At 41.9% G+C, this 26795-nt stretch overlaps 1 protein-coding gene across 1 annotated transcript in view; it reads left to right on the top strand.

Moving 5' to 3' along the window:
• The first annotated feature begins 689 nt into the window (after positions 1 to 689).
• The window catches only part of GCLC (glutamate-cysteine ligase catalytic subunit), a 31861-nt gene continuing 5755 nt past the window's right edge, over positions 690 to 26795 (top strand). The window contains exons 1-12 of the mRNA XM_042838911.1: positions 690 to 893; positions 14085 to 14197; positions 15506 to 15688; positions 18064 to 18177; positions 18880 to 18938; positions 19030 to 19166; positions 21945 to 22019; positions 22866 to 22982; positions 23710 to 23848; positions 24363 to 24475; positions 25166 to 25258; positions 25971 to 26075. Coding sequence (XP_042694845.1) covers positions 744 to 893; positions 14085 to 14197; positions 15506 to 15688; positions 18064 to 18177; positions 18880 to 18938; positions 19030 to 19166; positions 21945 to 22019; positions 22866 to 22982; positions 23710 to 23848; positions 24363 to 24475; positions 25166 to 25258; positions 25971 to 26075 — 1398 coding nt within the window. The 5' untranslated portion in view covers positions 690 to 743. The remainder of the gene's footprint in view (positions 894 to 14084; positions 14198 to 15505; positions 15689 to 18063; positions 18178 to 18879; positions 18939 to 19029; positions 19167 to 21944; positions 22020 to 22865; positions 22983 to 23709; positions 23849 to 24362; positions 24476 to 25165; positions 25259 to 25970; positions 26076 to 26795) is intronic.

The raw sequence follows: 26795 nt of genomic DNA, 5'->3' as shown, positions 1-26795 counted from the left end.
TTTTAATGGTGCCCAGAAAGGACAGCGCTCTCAGAAGCAAGTCTCTCCCTTCACCTAAGGTTCAGCTTCTTGCTCGTCTCCTTATTTAGATGACGCTTTTGATAGCAGCGACACAGCCCTTCTTCCGTTTTGTATCGAGCCTACAATGCACAGCGTGACACTTCCCGCCTTCCCCGTGACGAACGTGGCTCCGGTTCGCCCCGAGGCAATGAGCCGCGGCCTCTCTCCCCTCGGCACAACGGGACACAACCGCAGCGCGGGAAGCGCGGCCCGAGCACAACCGGCTCGGCAGGGCGAGGTGCTGCCTTCTGAATCTGAAACTGTCTATTGACTTGTCTCAAGAGGACCCTAGCTCCCATCTCGCCGCAGCCAGGTGCTTACACAGACAAACGTGCAGGAACGAACTGCGTAAGCTCCTTCCCTGCCTTTGTCCGGCAGGAGTGAACGTCTCGCATCCCTCGATCCTCCAGGAGGGCCGGGCCGAACTACCCGGCTCTCACGCCCCAGCACCGCTACCTCCTCCGCCGTGCCCGCGGAGCTGCCCGCGGGGCGCAGGAGCCGGGCGGAGCGGCGGGGCGGGGCTGCCGGCGGAAAGTGCTGAGTCACGGCCTGACGCGCCGCCGCCGTCACGTGCGGCGCCGGGCTTGGACCCGCCGCGCAGCGCGGCGCTCGGCGCAGATCGTTCCGAGGTCGTGCTGCGGCTTGCCGCTCGTTTCCGATCTCCCTCGCTACCCGGGGCCGGCATGGGGCTGCTGTCGCAGGGCTCGCCGCTGAGCTGGGAGGAGACGCGGCGGTACGCGGAGCACGTGCGGAAGCACGGCATCCTCCAGTTCCTCCACATCTACCGCGCGCTGCGCGACCGCCACAAGGACGTCCTCAAGTGGGGCGACGAGGTGAGTCCCCGCGGCGCGGCCGCCCCGCGCGCTGCCCCGACTTTGTTTCCCCGCCGGCGGTGCCGTAGCGCGGCCGCCCGGCGCTTCCCGGAGCGCTCTTCGCCCTGAGCGAAGCGCTCCGCCGCGCTCTCCAGGCTGCGCGCGCGGCCCCGTTCTCCCCCGCGGTCGGTGTGCGAGGGGCCGCGGGAGGCGGTCGTGCTGCCGCGGGCGGGCCCTGCGCGCTCGGCTGTCGGGACGGGCCTCGGCCGCACCGCGCGCGGAGTCCTGGACCGGCGGGGCGGGGAAGGGAAGGCCTCCTGCGGGCTCTACTGGAGGCGGCCGCCGCGGGGCTGCCCTGCGCCTGCCTGGCGCGGAGCCTCTCGGCGCTGTCCGGCTGTAAAGGCCTACGGGAGCCCGTCCGCCGCATCCGCGCTTTGTGCCGCCGCCCCGCCGAGCTGGGCTTGGCGGCGGCCCCGGGCCTCTGGGAGCAGAGCCTGGCGCTTACAGGTGCTTGTTACCGGTGGAAAACGCCGTTCTCCTGCACGGCAAGACCTCGTGTCCTCCACGCGTTCTTCTGGCTGCTCGGGGGTTAGCGAGACAAACTGAAATGCTCGGATATATCTCTGTGTGACACTGGTGTTCCTGTGGCTGCTGCACGGCTGAGGCTGTGCTGGTAGCAAAGAGCCTCACAAGTTGTAGGTTCAGGAGTAAAAATGGAACAGAGAGTACTCCTGTTACTCCAGCGCTGAACTTGAGGGTTTCCTCATGAACCTTTAACAGAGGTGCCCGCTTCTAGTGTAAGTCAGCCTTGTGTTCTCAGGTATGGTTCCATATCCACAGTAGGTGAGGTAGATCTGCAGGCATGCTGGCCCAGGGACCTTCTCCCTGAGCTGCTACCACTGTCCAAGCTCAGGACCTGGCCTAAGCGCCAGTCACTTGATCATATCTTAGCGTGGGCTGTTCTCACAGCAGCACTTCACAGCAATCCAGCAAGCTGTGGTTAAGGTGAGGCAAGCATTAGGAGGTGTGGAGGAACAGGTGAGCAACAGCAGCTGCTTGTTGTTGAGTGTGCATTGTTATGTTCGAGTCACTGGGTTCATCGCCTAGCTGTGGTTTAGCAAATGATAGTAACCTCAGGTGTAGCAGCTTGTCTTTATTCTGTACTGTACAATCTTTGTATTATGCAGCCTTAAGGCATGCATTAGTGTGTTGAGTTTGTGCCACTCTGCAGTTGTGCAAAGCAGAATCATGTCTGTGTAGCTTGCTGTGCTGTAGGCAGATAGTGTGGAAAGCAGTAAGTTTGTTTTCGTATTTTTTTTCTTCAATTTCTGGTTATTAGAAAGTGGACTCACGCTTACACAGTCCAGCTGACAGCTGGGCAGTTATCACTAACTTGCCTTCTGTGTGTTTTGACTCTCATGTATAAAGTCACAGCCTGAAGGTATGTTACTGTCTTAAAAACTCATGTAGACAGTAATCGAGGAGGACGACAGGCCTCAATGGTAGCAATGAAATCAGGATAAAGAAAATTACTTCTGTGTTAACAAGATGTTACTGAGATATAGTTTGGCAGAAGACACTTTTTTCAACTTTGTTTTTGAGGACTACTTGCGAGCAAAACCCAACTTCTGTAGCACACGCTGAGTTTGTCTTTCACTGCAGACAGTGCAAGTATTGGGCACATTGCCCTAATCTCTCTAAAACTGTTGTGGGGAGGAAATATGATAGCTTTATACTCACTAGCAGACAACCTTAGTCTTGATCGAATTAATATCAGGGTTCTATCACACAGCATGTGCTGTAAGACTCCTTGAGAGAGCATTGGTGATCCTTTAGGATGCTTGTAACCTGCTGTAGACTCCAGTGATGCCAGATGAAACTGCAGGGAGCCGTTGTGTGGCTGCCTGCCTCCTGCTGCCAGTCGAGAGCGCTAAGGAGAGGGGCTGACAGAACGGTGTGGTGGCACTTGATCAGAATGAAGCTGAGCAGCAACTGCAGCTCCCACTGCTGCTCTGTACTCTGACTACAGAACTGGAGAGGTCAAAGCATTGGCTCTGTTGCCTCTGAGACAGCCAGCTTCTTGCTTGCGGTGTTAGGAGAGCCAGGGTCTCTGCTGAACTGACGTTGGCTTTCTGAGGTCTGTTTTCTGAGGGCTTTGTTTTCTATGAGCATGAAGATTTTGTTTGAACTTTTTTTTGAAAAGAAAGATGTAGATATACTGCAGAATAAGACTTGCTTAAAAAAAAATCTTTCTAAACATCTCTTTGAAGCCGTGTTTGCAGGTAAGTGTCCTTTGCCCCTTAATTACCATTCTGCCTCATCTACTTTAAAACTCCCTGTTAATGCTTGGCATCTCATGGCTGTGGAAAATACAAAACATCAAACTGCCTCATTATCCATCATTAAACCTCTCTTTATGATCCTTGCCTTAATGCCTGTCTCACATTCTCCTGAGGTTTTCTTCCTTTTCTCCCCAACAACAATGCACGGTTAACCATGTGTTCTCAGAGAAAAGTCACTAGATTTTTCTGTGTGCAGCAAATGCAAAAACTTTTAATCACTGTATATTAGCAGAGGTATCAGGCACTACATGAGACAACTGGATTGTGCTGCTAGAAGGATATTTGTGGTATCAAGAGTTTAAAAATTTTCTTTGAGAGTAAGACAAAACCTACTCCGTTGCTTCCCACCTTTCCTGCTGAAAGCTGTCTTGTGTGCTAGTGTGCTGCGCAGTGCCTCTGCTCTGCTGTTTGCATTCCTCTAGCTGACAGCTGTTGCTTAAATTTCACTTTGCAGCTTAATGTGGACATTCGGATCAGACGAGTGGAATGAGTGGCTCTTGGCTAGGCTCAGTTCCATCACTTTGTGCTGCGTGGGCGTGTGTGCAGAGTAACAGCATCTCATGCAGATCTGCGTATGTGGATACACATCCATTAGTACTTACGTGTGATAATTCAAGTTTTTTTTGCCATCTGTTTCATCCCTGAATGGGACAGGTTGATGTTCTGCAGGCTGAATGCCTGTCTGGGCTGGGAAAGTGATGCGAGCAAGAAGAGCTGGAAGAGGGAAGTTGAAGGAGCAAAAACCTGTAAAGAGTATATGGAAGTGTTTGGAGGGAGGTCCCCTCAGAAGAAAAGCTGTTGAGAGCAAGGGTGAGCAACACATGATGGTTTTATTTGGAAGTACATGCAAGTTAGATGGCATCTGACTTGTCTTGCTTAAAGAAATTGGACATAACCATTTCTTCATTGTGTGAGTCTTGCTGCTGTCAGTGTTAGGCCATAAAGTGCACTGTGCATCTTCAGTTGTTGTCTTTGTGCTGACAGGGACTAATTTTAAAGACGTGACTTTACTATATTTGGTACTGAATTATATGAGACACTACGAAACATGTAGCGTACTGCTTGCAAGTGGTAGTCTTCCTGACTTCGTTCTGTTGTGGCTTTTCTTTTGTTTCCTGCATAATGTTGCTTTCTCAGTCTTCTACCTTCTTTTGGTCTGTTTTCTTTTCCTATTTTTAGTTTTGATTTACTCTTTTTAAATTATACCTTGTAAATTGAGAATGGAAATGAACATTTTCTGCTCAGCACTTCTTAATGCAGGCAGCAAAGCATCCTTTCTCTGCAGGTGCTGGAAGAGAAGTCAGGGGGTTTTTGGCAAAGTGACTCGCAAGGTGTTACTTCTGAGGAGAAGATCTCTAAAGTTTTCTGCTTTTTCTTGATAAAAACCCGGACTGTAAAAAGAACTCCTCATCCTTTTGAGTAATTCTTCTCAAGGACCTAGCTACAGTATTAATGTCTTGCTGCAGTTCATGGCTTTTGTTTTTTCCAGACAGGAACAGCACAGTGCTGGGATCAGTGACACTGCACCAGAGCCTACAGAATTTCAGGCTGGTAAAGTCATCGCTACAGCTGAAGGAAATGAATTTGGGTTCAGATGCACATGGTTTGAGGCTCCTGTTTAATATTTGTGACTTATTTAAAACCAGAGACAAAGTCTAGGGCATTTTTTTAACAATGATTAATCTAGCTCATCTGCTGTATGAAGTAAGTGTCGTTCCTGTCTCTGAAACATGGAACTGAAGTTTTGGTCACTACTGCTCTAAAAGACTGCAGAGGCCTACTGAGAGACATGCAAGGAGGTACTCAGGTACAGGTCCTCTGCTGGACTCTCTCCAGCAGATGCCTGTCTTTTTTTGTACTGGAGAGTCCAGAACTGGACGCAGTACTCCAGGTGAGGCCTGACCAGGGCACAGCACAGGGGAAGGATCACCTCCCTTGACCTGCTGGCCACACTCCTTTTAATGCATCCCAGGATCCCATTGGCCTTCTTGGCCACCAGGGCACACTGCTGGCTCACGGCCAACCAGTCAGAAAGCTAATGGAACAGAAAAGCAGCAGATGTAAAGCAGTTATCTTAGAAGGACAAAGGTTAGGTATCCTGTGGCATAGGAACTAAGATGGATGCCTACGTGGATGACGAGTAAGCAGTTTCTTAAAGCTTTTATTTACAAAACTCCACATGCTGCAAGATGTCCATCCCTCTGTCCAAACCACATAGACAATTTTCAGGTGGCTCATTGGGTTTCTTTAACATTCGTCTGCAACTTTCTAATTAGCTTTTTACTGTATATATTGTAAACAAAACAGAAGAGCAATGAATTGCTTTTGTGTTTTCCTTGCTATCAGTAATAGATTTTCCTTTTAAGAAAAACAAATAGCCAGGTCTTAATCTGAGGAGCTCATAATCTCACTTTGTTCAAAATGCTCAGCAGAAAGTACTTTAAAGCTTTTCATGAACTCTTGTGCTCGCAATAACACCAATGTATTATCACCTTAAAAAAGGGTGGGTTTTTTTTTTGTTTTAACATTTGAGCTCATGTTGCTTTAAGACAATCAGTTGTAGTCTCCCCTCCCCCTGTGAAATTCCCCCAAACAATGCATTTTTGAATTCCTCTCATGCAGAAATTCCTCATGATGGCTCCCTGCCAGATGCAGTGTGTCTGGATGCATCTGAATGGCAGTTGTCTTAATCAATGCGCTTGCCTGCTTGCCGTGTGAGGAGAGGCAGCGCTCAGGAATGATTGGGTTATATGTCACGTGTCTGCCTGTTCATACTTCCCCTCTGAGCTTTGACTAAATAAAGGGACAGTGGCATTATTTGTTTACAGGTAGTTGTGTTTCCTTTGTATTTTCATAGCTGCACTTGCTGTTTATTAGGGTAGTGTTCCTGGGGTATGAATTTAATACTGCTTGAAAGCTTTGAATGTTTGAGTACACTAATGAATATACTAATGAATGCAAATATATCTCCTTAAATCTTGATTTGAACAAGGTAGGTGTCCTTGAAGAGTTATCTTGTTTATTCCTTCCCTGGTTGATTTGGCTGACAGTTGTGAAACTACACTTCTGCCCTGCTTTAATCCTTGTATCACAACTGTAGCTGTTAGCCTCCTTGCTGATTAATTATTCGCTTCAGCTGCTTCCTTCTCAGTTCTTCTGTGACCACATTGCAAGACTTGCTCAAGCTGTAGTGTAGCAGCTGTGAGCCAATGTGGTTGGGTGTGCTGAGAATGCAGCAGTGCAGAGCTCGCAGCTCTGTCCAGTCCTGCTGGAAATAGTGTGCACCTTCCCTCAGACTGCTCACGTGTGGTAGGTGCTGATCTGTTTCCTTATAAAACATGGTGCGTCTCTGCAGTGCTCTACAGACACCGTGGGAAATGGATCTGGTGGCTCTTTCTGTGGAAATTGCTGTGTATAACTTTCTTTATACCTGGTGGTTGCTGCCGTGGCCTTGCCTGCATTACCTCCTCAGCTTAAAACAGATGGGACTGCAGAAGAGATGAGCAAACAAACAGGAAGAGAAATGCAAGGTACCTAATATTCGTTAGGCTGAGGAAATATGTGGGAGCCTACATTTGGAGAGAGAACACAGGTCTGAGGGAAGTTTAGCTCCAAGGCTCCCAGAAGTTGTGCTGGGATTTGAGAAGCTCCTCCTAACTGCTGCTGCAGAAAAAGAACAAAACAAAAAGCACAAACACAAAGATTTGTACATCCTGGTGTTTTCTTTACCCTAAACTGTTAGGAAAGCAGAAGCGATTCTCAATTCTTTCTATCTCAACAAGTAAAAAATACAGGTACAAGTCCTTTGCCTCACATTATGCTTTCAGTTTTCTTTATTTAAACTGTGTATCAGTTTGGAGTTGCTCCCATAAAGTTTCTTAGTCTAATCCTACAGGTATTTGGCTGTGTTATACTGAGTGTTTCATCAAATAGTTTATAGTTGGTTGCTTTTTCTAAAGCTAATTTTGTAGTTCATGGAGAATGTTTTGGAGGGCTTTTTTGTTTGTTTGTTTTCTCTAAACAAGCCATAATTTGTAATAAATAGCGATTGGGGCCCCACAGTATGCATTGATCTCCTCCTCCACAATCACAGATTTAAATAAAAGGAGTTTTAATTATCTGCTGCTTGTATATTTCAGATAGAGAAATATTCTGTTCAGTTAACTTCCTCCCTTGCGTGGATGTCAAATGAATTGCCATCGTCTTGTCATGGAATTACCATCTATTGTTTCAGCATAATTCCTCTTTTGCTACTGACTTGTTCTTCTTGCTGTGCAGAGGTGTTATCTCAGTTAATGGTATTGGAAGGGCTGAGTAGGAGGGATGGGTACGGGAAAGGGGTTTTCTTCATCTTTTCTCTCTCTATCTTTGTGATACTAGAGGCAGTGTAGAAGCTTGTGGCCTCTTGTTTAACAGTTGAAGAAATTATCTATTACTAGTCTACAAAAATTTCTAGCCTGTGAGAATTAGAAAATACAGCTGTGCCAGAAAGACTTGTGCTTTTTTGTCTTAAATCTAAAAATTCATGAGTATCTTAAATTTGTCACTGGAGAAATGTGACACTAACATCATCTTAGTCTTTTATAGTATTACCTCAGATGTGACCCAGTTCAACAACTGAAGAGGAGATGCTTTGTTCTCTGATGTGTCCACGTCTTGTACCGGGGAGGAATGCAAATAGTTACAACCTCTACTTTTGAGTAGCCCAGCTTCCTGGTGTGCGTGCAACACAGGACATCCTCTCATCATGTTAAATCACGTGCAAAAAAAGATTTTATTTTTTATTTTTTTTTTTGCAAACCTGATGTCAACAAGTGGGAGGGGAGCAGGCAGGAAGCCTTAGCTAGGTCTGTTTTGCCTCTTCATTTTCTGCAGCTACGTCTGTTTCTGCATCTTCATCTTTTGTGTGGTACAGAAGTGCTTCAGCTTTGTACTCTCAGTGTAATAAACGTCAGTGACACTGGGTTTTTTGTTACTGTTCTTTAAGAGCACGATTGCTGTAGGTTGATTTTGTGTAGAGTTGCAGGCTGCTTATTGGATTAGCTGCTCCAAGGGTGCTTGATCAAAATTATGCATTTTAGGAAATACATTTGAGTAACAAACTTAAATAAATAAGAAGTGTTTTAATGGCAGAAAATAGGGATTGCAGTCCCATGAGCCTGGATGCGCTTTGTGTTGTGTGAGTGATCTCAGGGCTTGCTGAGAAATGGGGGCACCGGCTTCATCTGCGATGCCAGAGTTGTTTTCCTCCCAAGTTCTCTCCCTCAGGACTTGGACTCTCCTTTGTGGGCCTGCAAACCTTTCATTAAATGTTATGAGCTGGTTATTACTGTGCCTGTGTTTTATGACAGCAATGGTGAGGAAGTAACTCCATTAAAAAACATCACATGTATCACAGGTGCTTACGGGAAAAGCAGAATTTTCTGTGTTAACACTGTAGACCTGCAGTAGAGTTTTTTAATGGGCAGTCAGATTATTAAACCTTTGTTCTTCTGTAGATTGTCATTTTAATGAAATGTGGCATTTTAATGATGCAGTAAGTGACCAATAAATGTTCTAAGGAATTGCATCTTTTGCCACAATGGAGCTTAATAACTAGTGAAAAGAGCTTGGGTTTTTTGTTTGTTTGAGGCTATTGGGAATAAAGGTTAACTTTAAATGTGTGCATAAATATGTGAGGCATACTACATGAAAAGACTGTAGATGTTTTTGTGGCTTCTGGGAACAGTAAACAAAAGTCTGGAGACCTTGTTCAGTACTGAGGAAGAGATTGCTTTTTCTTTTTTTTTTTTTCTTTTTTTTTAAGCTCCAGGCCAAGGGGGAAGTATGAATCCAGAGGCAGCTACTGAACTGGCGTTAAGGCAACTCAAGTAATTGCTCCAAATACTCATGTCAGTGGTTGCCCAGTGAAGGCACTGCTAAGGAAAAAAACATCAGTAAGGTTGTCTTCGAGGAAGAGTGGTGGTCTGTGAGTCATCCCAGGCTGTTCTGTGTCTCCCATGACTCGTCTGTGTCAGTTTATTAGCCTGGGTAGAGAAGTCCAGGGAAAAGGTGAATGCAGAGGTTGTTTTTCCCCAGGAGGAAAGAGCAAGGCAGAGAGCATGCAAACTTACCCTTTCCTCTCAGAACTTTTTCTATACATTCTATTATTATTCTATTCTTATGTATATTCTATATACATAATTCTTTCAAAATTATTTCATAGAATCATAGAATCACCAAGGTTGGAAAAGACCTAAAAGATCATCCAGTCCAACCGTTCACCTATTCCCAACAGCTCCCACTAAACCATGTTCCTCAACACAAAATCCAGTCTTTCCCTCTGTTGTATAATCTCAGCCTCTTCAGCACCTTATTTCTGAGTTTACCAACGTGCAAGTCTGGATGCTTCCATGAATATTTTATATACAGAAACTGCTCATGGCAAATACACTGTACATTAAAAGCGTCTGTCAAACACTCTGGAGCGGGGCCTTGGCACTCAAATATCAACCAGGCTTTGGTCTTGGTGTACTTAGCATAACAGTATTACGTTGAGTGCCCTAAGAAGGGGACTGATAGTGGAAAATTGGCCCCTGCCAAGGCGTGTGTTTGTACACTGATACTCATTGGATGCGCATCAATTCTTGTTTCTGCGAACTGCTGCTGAAACTTGGCTTGACTTATGTGTCTTAAAACTGAAGTGGTATGCTTTGTGAAGAAGGAATACATGTAATTAATAGAAGTACATGAACTGTAGCATGCAGTTTTAGACATGCTTGCCCATTTCCAAAAAACAATTAGCTTCAGCATTGCTACTGGGCAAGTCCAGTAACAGCTACTTGGCTTCTTGTGTAGGAAGAGGTTTGGCTCCTTCACAGCCTAGGCTGGTTCGCAGTCTTGCCTGCAGTCGAATCTACAGAGGCAACATGAAAGAACTTTGAAAAGTTTTAACATTTCTCCAGCAGGCACCTGTAAGAATTAAACCTGACAAATGAAGCAACTGTGTTCTAGGAACTGTCCTGCCAGCGAGGTGCCCCAGGTCCATAAGCACAGCCACCAAGTGAGGGGTGGGGCTGTCCTTCTGGGCTGTTTTACCTCCAGCACTGTGCGGGCTTTAGGTGCCGTAATAGAAGAGAGCATAAAACAGTTTGACAGTGTCAAAAGGAGAGCTGTGAAGATGGTGAAGGGTCTGGAGGACAAGATGTATGAGGGGCACAGAGGCCCCTTACTGTGTTCAGAGCAGGCAGTGCGTTGGGGGCATCATGGCGGTTGCACCTCTTCACAGGGAGCAGCGGGGCGGTGCTGAGCTGTGCTTTCTGCTGACAGCGATGGCCCTGGGGAACGGCATGGGTCTGTGTCAGGAGAGGATTAGATTGGGTGAGGGAATGGTTCTTCACTGGAGGACAGCAGGCATGGAACAGGCTGCCAAGTTCAAGGAGTGTTTATGCAATGCTCTCAAACACAGAGTTTGAATTTTGCATGGTCCTGTGTGGAGCCAGGAGCTGGATTCAGTGATCCTTGTGGATCCTTTATAGCTTGGGATGTTCTGTGACTGTTCTGTGATGCTGAAGGTCTCCACTCTAGAAAACAGCGGGGTGAAGCTGGTGTGGATGCATTCTGTAGTTGCAGTGTGCTGCAAGTTAGTGGTTGAAGGAAGCTGACAAGGGATGTTTTTTCTTTTATGTTGGCTCAAGGGTAGCTCTTTTATACTTGAATTAATTTACTGGTGTGGACATTTATTTGTCATTTGAATTTGAACTTATTTCTAGTTTTGCTGTATGTCTGGAGGGATTTTACCACTTTCACTTCTCTATATTCCTCGCCATTTTCTAGTTCTGTTTCCCAGCGATCTGTCCACAGCATTTCTGCAAGGTGAACATACCCTTCTTGGTCAGAAGGTTTTGTGTATTGGAACTGTGTTGTGCACCCCACTGCAGGGAGGAGCCTTTGGTCTTCACTGGTATCTTCATACTGTGCATTCCAGATGGGGAAAAGAGACATGTTTTGCTTTAGAGCAGGAACACCACCTGAGTGCATGAATCTATGGTGTCTGCCTTTCTTACAGCAGCAGAGTGCGCTTCTCTAGTAGACTTAAGTAATGCTTCTTAGCTGTGTGCCTTAGTAATTTGACCTAGTGTGTATTTTGCTGCTCACTTGGTAGGCTAGTTAAAACTAGGGAGAAAAGAGAACGGCAAGAGTTTGTCAAAGTAAGTTTGAGGTGAAACTCACACAATTGACTTTCAGACTCAAAGCAGTTACAGACGTGCTGATGCTTTCAGTTTGGCCACGACTCTCTGAACATTTTTGTGGATAAAAAACAAGACAAGTCTGTGAATGAAGAGTTCAAGTTAAATGTAAAAGTGTGTGAACTGTGAATTTGTTTCTCTTTTTTAGCTGTAGGCTAAATCTTTTGATGAGCTTAAATTAAATTCTTTCAGAATGCCCATTCAGTCAGTCAGTCTGTCTGTTGGCAAGATATTCTGTAGCAACTTCTAATTGTTGGCAGCTGTCTGAAGTTCTTCTTTCTCATTAATTTTAATGCCAGATCTTCTGTGTGTTAAGACAGCTTTGAAGATTTAGTCAGTGTTTCTGGGGGCAAGAGTAGCAGTTGTTTCTAAAGCTAGGTGCATAAATGGCATGTATTCACTGCTGTACTCAGATCACAAAACGTTGTGATTTCCTTCTTACTGCCTTCTTAACTTAATGCTGCTTTACATTCTTCTGGTTTATTTTCTTTTGTGACACTTCTAAACTGTATATAATATAGTTCATAAAGAACAGCAGTATTGTCACTACCAGATTATTGTAGGTAAATTACAATAGGGTTTTTTAAGATAGGAGGCTCATCACAGGAATGTATTTATACACAGTGACAGATGTTGGCCTTTTGGTGTCTCTGAAGTACAGCTGCAATTCTTTCACCTTTTTCTGTTCTCAGTCCCTCCTGAAGAGTGCCATAAGGGCAGTGTGGAGGCCAGGTGCACAGGAGGCTTGAAGACAGGTCTGTGACTAGGTATTATAAGTTGAACTGTGCACTTAAGTGCTCCTGATAGGTTAGGAGTGAAGGTAAGTTGGCTGAAGCTTTTCCAAAGCAGGAGGTGGTGTTGACTGTGGTAGGAACCCAGGAAGTGTGAAAGAAATCCCTTTGTATGGCCACTAATCGTGAGTCAGGTGTCACTTGATAAAAACTAAATCAACGCTTGAGTGCATTCCAGTTGGCTGTTGTCTTATCTTGAGCAGATTATTGTGGCATAATGCACGCAAACCACAGAGAAACTCTGTGTTGCACAGAAACTAGAAATCATTATTTATCTTTAGGGGATTAAGATTTGATCTTGTGAAGTATTGAGAACATGCCTAATTGCTCGATGAGTCCCTCCAGGATTTGTGTATAATCAGATTCTATACAATTACAGACGTTGTCAGATAATTCTGGTTTAGATTTAATCATAAACCCTGTCAGAGTATTGCATTCATTGTCACTGTAGATAGCAACAACTCTTCTATGAATGCCAAAGTAACCAAAGACTAGGAAGCTCACAAATCCATTTAGTGTGATGGGAAACACTCCACAGGCTTTCCTGTGCTTTGCCAGACTGTTTTCCCAGATGCATCTCTGTATAAAAAGATGTTGTTACCAGTTTGTACACTGGCACTTCAGAATCAGTGTTTTGTGTGAATCTCCTGGCACTGAGGTAGAGTTGTTCACAAAGTACCTCTGGGTAAATAATGGTCAGAAATCATAACTAAGTGCAAATGCTGGTAAATTCTACCTGTGGAAGTATAGTTTGAATTTATAACTAGAACTGGATGTTTGCATTACATTAGTTGTGAAGGGCTTGGTTTAAGAGCTGTGAACACAAAGCATTGTGTATCAGTGCTGGTCCAGTCAGGACTTTTTGAAGCCATTACCCTTGTGATGCATTTCCATCCATGACTTCTGATTTTACTTGGCAAGTAAAGCATCCCCTTTCAAATAAATGTCAGAAAATAGAGTTGTGACAGTAAGGGTTGAAGGGTTATAATGTCCAGGCAGCTGTCAGGGTGCTCTGCTTGGTAGTGCTCTACAAGTCTGTGAAGGAATTTTGGTAGCAAACGTGCATCAAGATTAGAAAGGTTGAAATGAGAGTGTTCTGAGTGTTCAGGCAATCTGGTAGGCAAACTGTTTCCTTCAGACCTTTGGCACAGCACTGGAGTTGCTTTCAGCAGCAGCTTGAGGGATTGAGGTCTCTACGTGCATGGCATAGGAGCGAGTGAGGGGGGCAGCCAGGAATAGAGGCAGGCGGAGGTCCTGAAGCACAGCGAGATGAGGTTAGGAAGGCAGGGAGGGAAGAGAGGCTGTGAAAGAGAAGCTGAAGCAAGCCCCCTGTGCTGTACTAAGAGCTGCATTTATGGCAGCCTGATGCTGTTTGTTACAACTGTGGACTTCCCATAGTGTAAATGAGACTCTGTTGCACCACCCTTGATAACCAGTCACTTGTTGGAACTATAAATGGATGTCCTGTTTGTAGAATGAGGGCTTTTTGTTTTTATCAGCTGCGGAGACTAACCTGTGGGATGACAGACGTTTGTGGTTAGCAGTTTGCGTGGGGTTTTAGCTTTACAAAGCCAGAATCCTTCTCTGAAGTATCTGCGGTCAGAAAAAAAAGAAAGTCAAATTTCAAGAAACTTCAGTTGATCTGAAGATGAAATAAGCATGCAGCTATCTTCTCCAGTGTTGTTTACCATATTCATAGGTAGCCATGGGTTTTTTTTTAAGCTTCTGTTAAGTTCAGTGTGAAATTTGACATCTCTTTATGCTTGATGCTTGAAATCATGTGCCAGTGAGAGTTTGTGTATGAAGAAAACTCTACCACTAACTGCTTATTTTCTTTTTATTACTTACAAGGTGGAGTATATGTTAGTAAAATTTGACCATGAGAATAAGAAAGTACGCTTAGTGCTGAGTGGCGAAGAAGTTCTTCAGACGCTGCAAGACAAGGGGGAGAAGATAAACCCCAAGTAAGTAGCTGTTTCCTGTTGCTTTTTTTCCTCTTCTTGTGATGTTGTACAGGATTTTGTACAACTGATTTAACTTGAAGTCTGCTTTTTGTAAAGCCGTAAGTCACAGGTATCAATATTCACAGATTCCAGTGGGATGCAAGCGGTGAAAGATTTTGAGTGCATCTGCAGGTTTTCCATGGACCTTTGATTTTAGACCTTGTAAAAACGAAGAACGTAATGATGAACATTCAGAAGTTTCAGTTTTAGGTATTTGTTTTGTCTTGCTCTGGTTTTGTGGTCATGTATACGGAGTGCCTGCATACCAGAGCTTCCCGCCCAGTGGAGCGCGTGCGCTCTCAGTGCATCCCTGATTGCAGGAGCAGATGAGGTCTGTTGAAGGGAGCTGTCATCTTTGGAAGCGCTGTCCCATTTTTGATAGATTTAGAAAGGTAGACATAAAATGGCAGGGCAGTTCTTTTCCATCCTCTGCTCTCCTGTGGAATTTGCAACAGTAATTAGATCATATTTCCACTTAAGCTAGCCATAGAACTGCAGTTCTATGCAGCTTTCTAATTGGTGGCAACAGATCTTTGTTTCCCAAGCAGAGAAACGAGATCAGAGATAGCGAAGTGTTTTGACTGAAAAGAGCTAGCACTTAGAGGAAGCTAGAAAAACTGCTGTGGTGATGAAAGGTCTTTGTGCCCCAGGCGCCTTAACCTATGTCATCCAGAAAGGCTTGCCTGTTTTTGCTTCTCAGTAGAGGGACCAGAATGCCAGCGAGAAGAAATACCTCTGTATTTAAGTCTTTTGCTTGAAACCACTGCTATGTGAAAGAACAGCAAGGAAATGCTGCTTGCCTTTGGACTCTGTGGAGGTGGCTTGTCAAGAAAGCAAGCTGTTTTTCAGGGTGATTGCTGGTGTCTTAAACTTAATTTCATTTCTTAACCTGATAAATTCATGATATCTGACCAGGTTTCCATTAGCAGCAGAAAGAAGAAATAGGGCATAACTTCCTTGCTTTGTGCTGTGGCAAGTTAAAACCCCAAGAAACAAAAGATTGAGATATACTGAAGGCGGTTGCAAGATGACATTAAGCAGATTCTGCTTGCTGCATTATGCAACAAACTTTCTAGCACAAAACTGTGCTTTAACTTCTTTTAGCTGTCTCCTAGTGGTGGGATCCATTGGAATGTACATTGTGGTACTCCATCAAATAATCAGCTTTAGGAGATTTTTCTTTCAAGTTGCATTTGTCTGAAACTCATGCTAATAATCCATCTTCTGTAAAGTTATAGAAATATTTAAATAAGGCTGTTTGTGTTAAAGCCACCCAACACTCTGGCGACCAGAATATGGAAGCTATATGATTGAAGGCACACCTGGGCAGCCATACGGGGGAACCATGTCTGAATTCAACACTGTTCAAGACAACATGAGGAAAAGGAGGCAAGAGGCCGCTTCTGTGCTGAAAGAAAATGAGGCTATTTGCACTGTGACGTCTTTTCCAAGGTGAGATTGCTGTTTCAGATGTGTAATGCTGAATTTCCTTTCCTCCTTATTCTACTTAAATGCTTTTTCATGGAATCGTGGGATGGCCTGGGTTGAAAAGGACCACAATGGTTATCTAGTTTCAGCCCCCATGCAGTGTGCAAGGTTGCCAACCACTAAACCAGGCTGCCCAGAGCCATGTCCTAAGCTGTACAGTTAAATTGAGCAAAATATGACTCAATTAACAGTCTTGCTTTCTATAACTTTTTATTGCTGTGAGTCAGAAATAAATGAATGTCTTCTGTACTTCTAGGTTGCTTCTAATTTGTGATGATTTTGCAATATAATGTCTGATTATTCATAACATAAAGTATTGTACGTAGAATAGCCTGCAGTATTGGATTGGTATGGCACATCATACACAAAAGGCTTCTCTCTGTTTATTTTCCAAGCTTTGATGTTTATAAATAGCATTTGTAAAATGTGGCTAACATGACCTGTTCTTTTTTTTTCATACTACTTATTCACTGAAGCACACACATCCTTCCTTTTAAGGCTTTGAACACGATAGAAGAAGAATGTGATTATCATTACAAAATGAAGATTTAAAACTTCTATAATCCTGTATTTACCAAATCTAGAAAGCAGTACACCTCTCCTGAGTTCCCAAAGGGTACATTTCTTTATTTGTCTTTCATTGTGAAGAGACTCTTGATGAAATGCATTCAGAATGTGCTTCATTGCCTAGGAGAAACTGTATTTTGTGACCTTCCTTTCAAACACGGTTCTAAAGGAGGATTTAGTATGTTAGTTCTGGTCAGCCGAATAAATGAAAATAGTTAGGCTGAAAGCAGTGGGGTTCATTGGTTGGTCGGCTGCTTTTTTTTGCTCAGCTGTTTTTAGAAGTGAAAAAAGTTTTGCATTAGAATAGAAGCATTTGGGTTTACCACCTGGCTTCTTGTGTAGTACGGAATGAAATGGCCCTGAATTCTTACTGAGTGTGTGTACACCACAGAATGTAACTTAGCAGCAAGTATCAGGTATGAAAATGCCATCGTGTATTCTACCTGAAGAACTCTCTGTTGATAAAATGCACTTCCTCTATATGAGAACTGTACTAGACATGATGGCTTATATAAAGTCCAGTAGTTCAGTATATTACAGAATTGCATTTTGCCCTGCAACATAATGAAAAGATGATGTCAGTGAATATCGTATACGAAGATTTCAGAGCCAGTCTTGCAATTAATAAAGGGAAAGAGAGGGACTCATCACCTTGTAGATACAGACAGTTTTTATGCGACTGTAGAAGCAATACATAAGACTTAAGCGAACACCAGTGAATAATAAAATGTGCAGTCTACATGTGATTTATGTTTGGAATGATTCTTAGCTTCATCCATCAGGATTTGTTCTCCCTAGATTATATACTTCCATGTTACTGCCTTATGCTGTCTTGCTGTTCCAAGTCTCTATTTGTTTAACTGTAATCCTGCTAACTTAGCTTATGAGATTTTTTTTCTGTTGTTATTATAACCTCTACAGTAGCATACAAATGTGTCTGTTGATGTGCATATAGCATAGAAAAAAATCTGTGCATCTGAAAAGAAAGAAAATGTTAGAAGGAAGACCAAGAATAGGCTTGTTCAGATGAATTCAGTTAAAATAAATTGCTTAAATGTTAAAACAACAAAAATAACGTTAACTTAGAAGCTAACTGACTATCCCAGCTTTTAAATTTGTGAGCCCTTGTTGCTGGAGCAGAAAACTTTTCTTTCTGGACTGGAGCGATGCAATTACAGCGTTCTTTCTGATTCATCATGTAAGTGATAAAGTTGGATTTAAATGTTGTGGGACAGCTTGGATACTTCAGCTAAGAAGAAAGCAGTAGTGAAATATATATTGAACATAAGTCATTTTTACAGGAATATGAATATCCTTATTGGTATTTTGAGTAACTTGATTATAACTGTTTTCATATAGCCAAATATTGGAGTCTTTCTGGGTAATTCCGGCTTTATTTATTTACTCTGCAGTATGGAGGAATTAATTTTATGCAGCTTTACGTTATTTGACTCAGCTGGTATTGAAAAGCTACTTTTTCTTGTTTCAGATGGTTCTTAAACTTGCAAGGAGGACTCCAAAGCGAAAGACTTTATTTTGATTTTCTTTATCATCTCTCAGCATTTTATGCCTAATAGGTGTATCTTTTCCTTGCTTACTATTGTTTCTCCCATTTTGAGGATTCTTCAAAGCTCCGAAATCACAAGTTGTGACAAGCTTTTAAAAATCTTTTTATTCCTTCGCATACCAGAATTCTTATCTTAGGTCATCTGACACTTCTAAAATCAGTCTGTTTTCTTAACGACTTGGACTCTCACTGTTGTATTTCATAGGTTAGGGTGTCCTGGTTTTACGCTGCCAGAATATAAGCCAACACCAGTGGAAGGAGGAGCTTCAAAATCCCTCTTCTTTCCAGATGAAGCCATCAATAAACATCCTAGATTTAGGTAAGAGTATTTGGGGAGTGTGAATGGGAAGCCAGATGTTTTTCTTCACTGAATTATTACAGGCATACCTTTGAAAGAAAGCTACTTGGCTGCATGTATCCCAGGGTCTTGGACAGAGATGTTGTGATGCTGTGTGTTTTTTATCAGTGACTTTAAGTAAACTGTTAAGCTCAAGGGATTTCATATAGTAGTTTCATGACATTATCAGACAAATGGTGTTGATTTGGTTCCTGCAAAATTGTTTCCAGTTAGAAATCCTGTGGTTAACCACTTTGCTCACTGTTGATCCAGCTCTTGTTCAGGTATGTTGCAGTGCATTTTATTTCAGCAACGTCGCAGTGTACTGAACTTAGCCAGGTTCACCCAAAGTGGAGCAGAGTGTCAGATAACTTGTATGGTCCAGGAAGGGGTTTGAGCATAGGGTGAGACTTCAGAGAATCAAATATGTCATTTAAAAACTAAGCAGTACCTTTTCACTTACCCTTGTTTTCTTCAGGTCAGCAGCCCATTACTTCTGCCCATCAGTCCCTCAAAATAGGACTGACTCCAGTGAAGAAAAATTCAGTTTAGAGTCTGTTATAGTCTGTAAATCAGGGAAAGAAAGATCCCGAAAGAAAGGCTCAAAGCAAACAGGAAGCTTATGTTCTGAAGTATTGAATATTAATGAGAAATTAACTGTGAAACTATATATTCTTATCTCAGTACGCTGACCAGAAACATTCGGCACCGAAGAGGAGAGAAGGTTGTCATAAATGTACCAAGTGAGTGAATCCAATGTATCGTTTCTTCTTTTTCAAAGTCAGTGTTCAGTCTGTTACTCTGAGTTACTGAATATCTGTGTTCTCCACACAGTCTTTAAAGATAAGAATACGCCATCACCGTTTATAGAAACATTTCCTAACGATGATGGAGAAGCAGCAAAAGCAGCGAAACCAGACTTTATATATATGGACGCTATGGGGTTTGGAATGGGCAACTGCTGTCTTCAGGTAAATACATCTACTTTTGAGATGTAACTGAATGTCATCTTTCCTAAACTGTTTGTTTGTTTTTTAAGTTACCTTATGTCTCATTGCTGTAGCTTAATGTAGTTGATGTGTTTTCAGTGTGGCAAAAGGGGAAGTAAAATAACAGTTTTGTGTGTGACAGTGCCTTCTTAAAATCCAGATTTGTTTGCCTACCCTATGTCTATTTTCTGCAAATGTTCAGTGGTAATTTGATATTTTGCTGAAAGGATTTGCTTGAACTGGCCACATCCCTGTCACGGACCTTCTCCTGAAACTCTGTTTTTGAAGTGTGAAAGATCTTCTGTTGTCTTCCTTCAGGCGTATCCAAAGAGCCTGGTGGAAATGCAAACTGAACTGCCTAGTAGAAATGTGATTTGGTTAGGTTTTTTTTGGCTATTCACCATGTATTTTTTTTCTCTTCCCAATTCTTAGAACAGTAAAAGCGAAGAGTGACAAGAGGTCATTGGAGCACCTTTAAGAAATTAATAGCTCTTTTCTGTATATATTTCTTTACAAACAGCTTTAACTCCTGCATACAAATTTCCTCATTAATGCATATTTTTAGCTACCTATCAAGAAGCTACCTTCTCACTTCTTTCACCATGAGCCTACCAAATCTACGTGGGCAGCTGCCTCCTGTTCCTGCTTAATGAGGGACATGCTGCTTTTATTTCCTCTGTTAATACATTCCCTCTTTTTACTTTTCTTTTATTCATTTGCTGGACTCAGAGTGTCCAGTTTAAATCCCAGTGTTGTTTTCTTTAATTCTTTCAATCTGGTACAATCTAATTTGTAGTTTTGTTTGTTTGTGTCAGTGTTTCTCTTTCACAGTAGCCCAGTGGGGATGATGTCTTAGGCAGCAATGATGTATTTGACTGTTGTTAAAATCTGCCTGTTGCCAGCACTAGCAGCTTGTAAGCAGGGTGAGGAATAGGGTTGTGTTCTGTTTCCAGAGGATTAAAGAAAATTCCCCTATTGTTTCACCACACTGGCAGAAATAACCACATTCAAAACGCTTCTGTTTGAGGCTAAGAAAGTTAAAAAGGTGAACAGATAAAGTGTTTTGGACAACAGCTGAGTATGATTACTTGTTGCTGTAGGTAAACTAGGGAGAATATGATGAAATAGTGAAATGTGTGTGAAGTAAACACATGCAATATTATATTATATGCAGCCTATTTTGTGCCAGCTCTTTTTATGATGCATGACCAACAAAGAAATCCAGCCTCTGCTTTCAGTCACTGTTTGAACTTTAAAAAAAAAAAAAAGTTAATCTCTGTTTATAGAACACAGTTTTGCTTTTTATCAAGCTTAAAATCAGTGGTTAAATTCAGTACTCTTGTTTTTGTGAAAAGGAGAATGAAAACAAAGTTGTCGGGTGCTGTAAGCAGCTGCTTATGTGTTAGCTGTTAATTCCTTACAACCAAGACCAAGCACTGTTAATTCCTTATAACGTGCTCCCTGCTTGTTTTCTGTAGTTTGTAGTGTAGACTTTGTCTTTTTCTCACCACACACATAGAATGCAACTTGATTTGAGGTATTTTTGGGGTCAGAAAGTATCCTGATCAGCTCAGTTGGGATCATTTGCATGGGCACTGTCCCCTGTGAGCAACAAGGCAGAGTGCTGTGCTCCTGCCCTTGTTTAGGCTTCGTGCACTGAGCCTGAGATGTTCTGGATGTTTCTGATTTGCTTTGGGATTTTTGTTTTGTTTTGTTGTTTTTTTTTTTTTTTAATCTTGCTCACAGGTGGGAAGGGCTTCAGTGGCAGGTTAGGAATCTGTGCCTTTGTTGGAGATTTTAATGGTCTGTGGTCAAGGATAATTGTATTCAACTGATGTTATTCAGGCCAGTATCACCAGTGATGGTGATTCAGAGTTGAAGCAGGTTACATTAGGTCGTGATAGGATTCATTCCAACCTAAATTACTCTGTGATTTATGAATGTGTGAACTCCGAAGAAGGAAACAGAGGCTTTTAATCTGTTTATCATCTTTTAACAGTATTGAGGTGACTGGGCCCTCTCTGTGTTTCTGAAGTGCATGGAGTGGTGGTTTGAGAACTCTGGGGAGTAAAATCAGTTAGAAATGTATCTTGCATTTGATGCTGCTCTGAGCAAATTTCACCAAAATTGCAAAGAAATGGTAGTTTCTGGGGACTTTTTGTGGTACAGCTTCCATGTCAGTAACGGTAAATAATATTTCATTTTGTGTTGTGTCCATTTTCATGTTGTGTCCTGGCCTCCAATGCAGGCAAAACCATTCTTTAAAAAAAAGTTACAGTAAACAAAAAAAAAAGTCTGTTTTTTCCCAGATGCGGGATCAAACACAAACATACTGAAGGCAGTTCTTTAGAACAGGAATTGAAACAGGGTTGGCTGTCACATAAAGCAAATTTTACATCTACATCTGACTGTCATTTTAAGTGAGTAGGTTCCTGATGTGGTTCCCGAATGCACATTATCAACCCACGTGTGTTGTAGATGTTAATTCAGTTGTCTTTGGTTCTGGCAAGTGTTTGTGTGTCTGGCTTCAGAGCTGAGGTGTTGTCATCTGAAGTGTTTTAATAAACATGGAGAGTGTGTGGAAGGAAGCTTGTAATACAGATGCTGCTGGCAAAAGCTTGTCCAAATGTCTTGAAAGAAAAAGCACATGAACTTCTGATATTAAGATTCTTCCACAGTTTTGTAGGCTCTGATTCCAGGAAGATTATGCTTGCACTAAGATTATAGAAACTGTAATAGCAACTGTCCTTCCTTCATTAGGTAACATTCCAGGCTTGCAGCATTTCTGAAGCAAGATATCTCTATGATCAACTAGCTACAATCTGTCCTATTGTGGTGAGTAATGCACTTCTGTCACATCACATCCTTGTTGTATGAAAGCCACCACATGTAAAAAATAAAATCTGAATTAAGACCTTAAATGCTAGCTACAAATTTAGTATTCTGGGTAAAATGTTGATTTCTCTTAGTATGCTGTCACATCAACAGTGTCATTCATTTAATGTCCAAATATGTTTAATGAATGTGAGCTATCACTTTGGAGTGTTTGAAAGAGAAGCATGTGATACCACAGAGCTTATGTCTCTAACTTTACCTTGCTAAACACATGAAAGATACTTCTGTTGAATACTTCTTGAAGTGCATTGGGGGAAGCTTTTCATGGAAAATAGCTGAAGTCACTCCTCAAGCAATTCGTAAATTTTTGGCTTTGGTCTGTTTCACTTACATCTGTCCCTTTGTAAGCGTGTAGAAGCAAGTATTGTAATAAAATAAATATTGGCCTATTTTGAACAGCTCCTACTCTGAGTGAGATGTATTGCAGCTTTGCTGCTGAAGTGCCTGCCAAATAAAAATAAAAAGATTGCTGGGTGAATTTCATGAGTGCAGAAGCACCGTATTTGCTGATCTTGTTATGAAGTTTCTTCTTCTTCGTCAACTTTCTGTTCCTTAAATGCTGAGGTAGTAAGTATGGAGAACATTAGGTGCCACTTCAGAAATGCTGACATTTAATGCAGGCATTTTATGGGGATAGGAGTTGAGAGACTTTGTGGTATGGGCTTTGTCTGCGTGCTAAACTGAAATGTGTACTTCATGCACGTTTCCCTTTCCTGTGGGATTAAGGCACTGGTTTTGGTTCCTTGGCCTGTACTTCTGTTTTCATGTTAGGCTGTTTTCTTTCAGATGGCCTTGAGTGCTGCATCTCCGTTCTACAGAGGCTATGTGTCCGATATTGATTGTCGCTGGGGAGTCATATCTGCATCTGTGGATGATCGAACGCGAGAAGAGAGGGGGCTGGAGGTAAGTGATATGGGTAGGAGGCATCTGCTGTTCTTCAGAGAAAAATGTTAAACTTTCATCAATACCAAATTCTGCTTGTGGTCATCAGAGTCCCTGATGGGGGAATTTGACAGTTGTTGTGGTAAATACAGAAGAGATTGTGTAAGCAGTCATGTTGGTTGTACAGCTTACAGAAGCAAATACCTTTTCAGTTAGGTATGGAATTTCAGTTAAACTCCTCTTTGGCTCCTCCACAGCTTACTAAAATTGTCCGTGTTTAAATTTTCCATTTTGTGCTTAGGCCCAAAAGGCAGAAATTGGTTTGAGTTAAATAGCAGGTGATGCTGCGTAATCCAGTAATGTAAACTGGAGCTACATGAAGGGAGCAATTGCCAGAACTTCAGGAATTTCTGTAAGAATTAATTGGCATCTGAGACACATAAGAAAAAAGTCTACTTGAAATACTTCTTCAGCTTTAAACCCAGTTTAAGACTATTTCTAGCAATGTGTGTGTAATAAACTGCATCAGTATGTGTTGGAACAGGTATAATAATGCTTTCCAGATAGTTGGGGTAATGTTGATTACATCAGGAAAATGTTTCCATTTAAGATTCATGCTTTTAATAATTTTGAGGCTGTAGGGATTTTTAAAACAGCGTAATAATTCTGACATAAGTGTCATTAGTGAGCAAAACTTAGGTAACATTGTTAACAAGCTGTTAAAATATTGTATTCTTAAATTATATAGCCACTGAAGAACAACCATTATAGAATCAGTAAATCCAGATATGATTCCATAGACAGTTATCTATCTGAATGTGGTGAGAAATACAATGACATTGATTTGACAATAGACAAAGATATCTACGAGCACCTAATAAAGGAAGGTAAGTGATTGCTTCATTATGAGCAGGTTTAGAATTGTGCTTGCACTGTATGGGGATATTTTAGTTTTTGTTTTAATCATTGTGATTTCCTGAGAGTGACTCCTTTTCAGAAAGTATCTATGCACCGTGACCTTAAGAGTAAAAAACACAAATATTTGTGCAAGGAACTGTCCCTAATTCCAGCATGAGAAGCTTAGTGAATTGTGTACTAATCTTTTACTTTTGTGGAGAGACAGAACTGCTTTAGGAAACGTGACACAGAGGCACATCAGAAAACAGAAATGGCAGCCACACCAATATCCAGCTGCCACTTCCAAAGAAGACCTTGTTCTTTTTTTCTCTTTAATCATTTCCTTCCTTCCCAAAATCATCGTTTTGACTTTAACAGGATGTGGTGGGTTGAGGTAGTATTACAGAGTTGGATTTTTTTCACTTTAGGTTCTTGTAAAACAAATCATTTCTTAGAGCCTCCTTTGCTGCATTTGAATTGTTTCTCTGAATTTTCATTTTGTAGGTATTGACCACCTTTTGGCACAGCATATTGCACACTTGTTTATTCGAGACCCATTGACTTTGTTTGAGGAGAAAATACATCTAGATGATGCAAATGAATCCGACCATTTTGAGGTTGTGTCTGATTTAGAGGAATTTAATAATTATCTATGTACAATTTCTCTTTCTTTATAGTACTGCTTAGTTGAAGGATGGTTATATTGGCTAAGAATATTCTTTTTCCAGACTTCTTCATTTCAGATAGTTTTTTAGCATATGACTTTGCAGTTATAAGCATGTATTTCTGTTTAATCATTTACTTAGAAGAAAATGGTACCTTATATTTTAAATGCAACAAAATTAAAGGGCACAAACCAGTTGTGTATGTAACTGATATGGGGAATTGCCTTTTTTGTATGACTTCCTGAAAGCTCGTTTGCATGACATCTCTTCTGCATGTGTCTCTCTTACACAAACTAATGAAAATCTGTATAGCATAGCTATTATTTTGTAATCATAATATGGTATTTTTACTCATTTTTACATTTGGATGTATCAGTCCCTTAGGAAAAGACCTGTTTCAGCTCAGCTCAGCCTAGTATCTCATGTAATCCTCAAATAAAATAGTATAAGAAAGTATAGCAGAGTTGCTTAGAGGATGAATAGTTGTATTATGCTTTTTAGAGAGTCATCACCGATTTGGAACTATTTCTCTGTTAATTTGAGCTTCTTTTGGGGAGTTATTAAGACGGTTCGTTTTGCTTTGATTATCTTACATAATGATGCGTATCTTAACTGCAACAGATAATTTCTTGTGCTTTGCAGAACATTCAGTCTACAAACTGGCAGACAATGAGATTTAAACCACCCCCTCCAAATTCAGATATAGGATGGAGAGTGGAATTCAGGCCTATGGAGGTAAGGAGGGAGTCAATTTGCACAAAAATCCGTTTACTTTTAAGTGGAAAAGTACTAGACATGCTGCCATTCAGTATCAGACCCTTGTTACTTGTGTTTTCTTCCCTCTGAGTTGCTAGATGCAAATGAAGTGGACAGCAGTGTTTAATCAGACATGAACTGTGGAATGTAACTGACAGGAGAATCCACTGTAGCACAGCAAAGCATGCTAATGGATTTGGGGTGACAGGGAAAAGAATTAGGCTTGTACTGAAACTTCTGCAAACAAAGACCTGTTCAGTTTCCAGGGACCTTACTTCTCCATGCTTTTATTGGTACTGAACAATTCCGCTGTCACTGTTTTGTGTTTTACAAGTGCTTTTATTTTATAGCTGTCTGAGTTGAGTCCCTTAAGTAGGAGTTTAAAAGCTATAATGCATTTCTAATTACACAGAGCCTGTAGGTACAGGTTATTAGGTAGCCTTTTGGAACACAAGTGCACTTTGGCATTGGTTTGAAGGGTTGAACTTGAAGTGTCCACACTGTGTTGTGCACTTGAAGGCGCGATCATTCCAGCACGTACATCACTGTCTCTGCTTGTAGAATGTGTATGAATACACACGTCAGTGTGAACTGTTGGAGTCCAACCATTCTAAACTCTCTCACATAGCCATCTGTTTCTATGGGCATGTTCCCACTAGTGTAATTCCATCTCTAATTCTTTCATGCCTAGGTCCAGTTAACAGACTTTGAAAACTCTGCGTATGTTGTGTTTGTGGTACTGCTAACTCGAGTGATTCTGTCATACAAACTGGATTTTCTCATTCCTTTGTCCAAGGTAGGTGTGAAAGATGGGATTTACTGAAGCTAATTGCAAAATATTTGCATCGTGTTTAATTTTTATCCTCTGAAATCTAGGAATTACTGTGAGTGTGCTTACTGAACAACTATTTCTGTCTTTCAGTCAGTTTTCATTTGGGCCAGTAATTTGCTTCAATTTAACTTCTGCAATTGCAGATATTTTACTGCCATCTAATGGAGTTAAGCTTGCAGGGGCATTGCTAGCTGCCTCTTGATGTTTCGTGACTCCTTTAAAAATGGCTGATGGGCCCTTATTTAGAAAGGCATCAAACCACTGCCTTCATTTCAGTTGCATGCTCCTTCTACAGTCCTGCTGCTGTATCTCAATGAGCAGTGGCCATGTGACATTATGGTTTTCCTTTTTGGTTGTTGTGTGGCTTCGTGCTTGTTTAATGAACACCAAACAAAATGCTTCCTTGAAGTCCTGCTTGCTCATGGCATAGGAATTCCTGTGATGCCCAACAATGTCAAGCAGCTACAGAAATGCTGATAAAGAGCATTGTCACAAAAATGTTTTGAGACTCAAAAAGGGCATGTTTCCCCTGTTTTACAGGAGAAATAGACCGTGGAGTTCAAATAAACTTAGTTTGGTATTTGTTCTAATGTGGTTACAGTGTGTGTCTTATGTTCTTATTTTGTTGTTTGTATTTGAAGGAGAAGCTGAGGTACCTAAGCAGGTTACTTCCCTCTTAGCTTT

Source organism: Centrocercus urophasianus, unplaced genomic scaffold (genome assembly GCF_019232065.1).
Source record: "Centrocercus urophasianus isolate 14NV4802_14NV808 unplaced genomic scaffold, USGS_Curo_1.0 seq_10, whole genome shotgun sequence".
Classification (NCBI taxonomy): domain Eukaryota; kingdom Metazoa; phylum Chordata; class Aves; order Galliformes; family Phasianidae; genus Centrocercus; species Centrocercus urophasianus.
The sequence above is the reverse complement of the archived record's forward strand: the minus strand, read 5'-3'. Positions and strand labels throughout refer to the sequence as shown.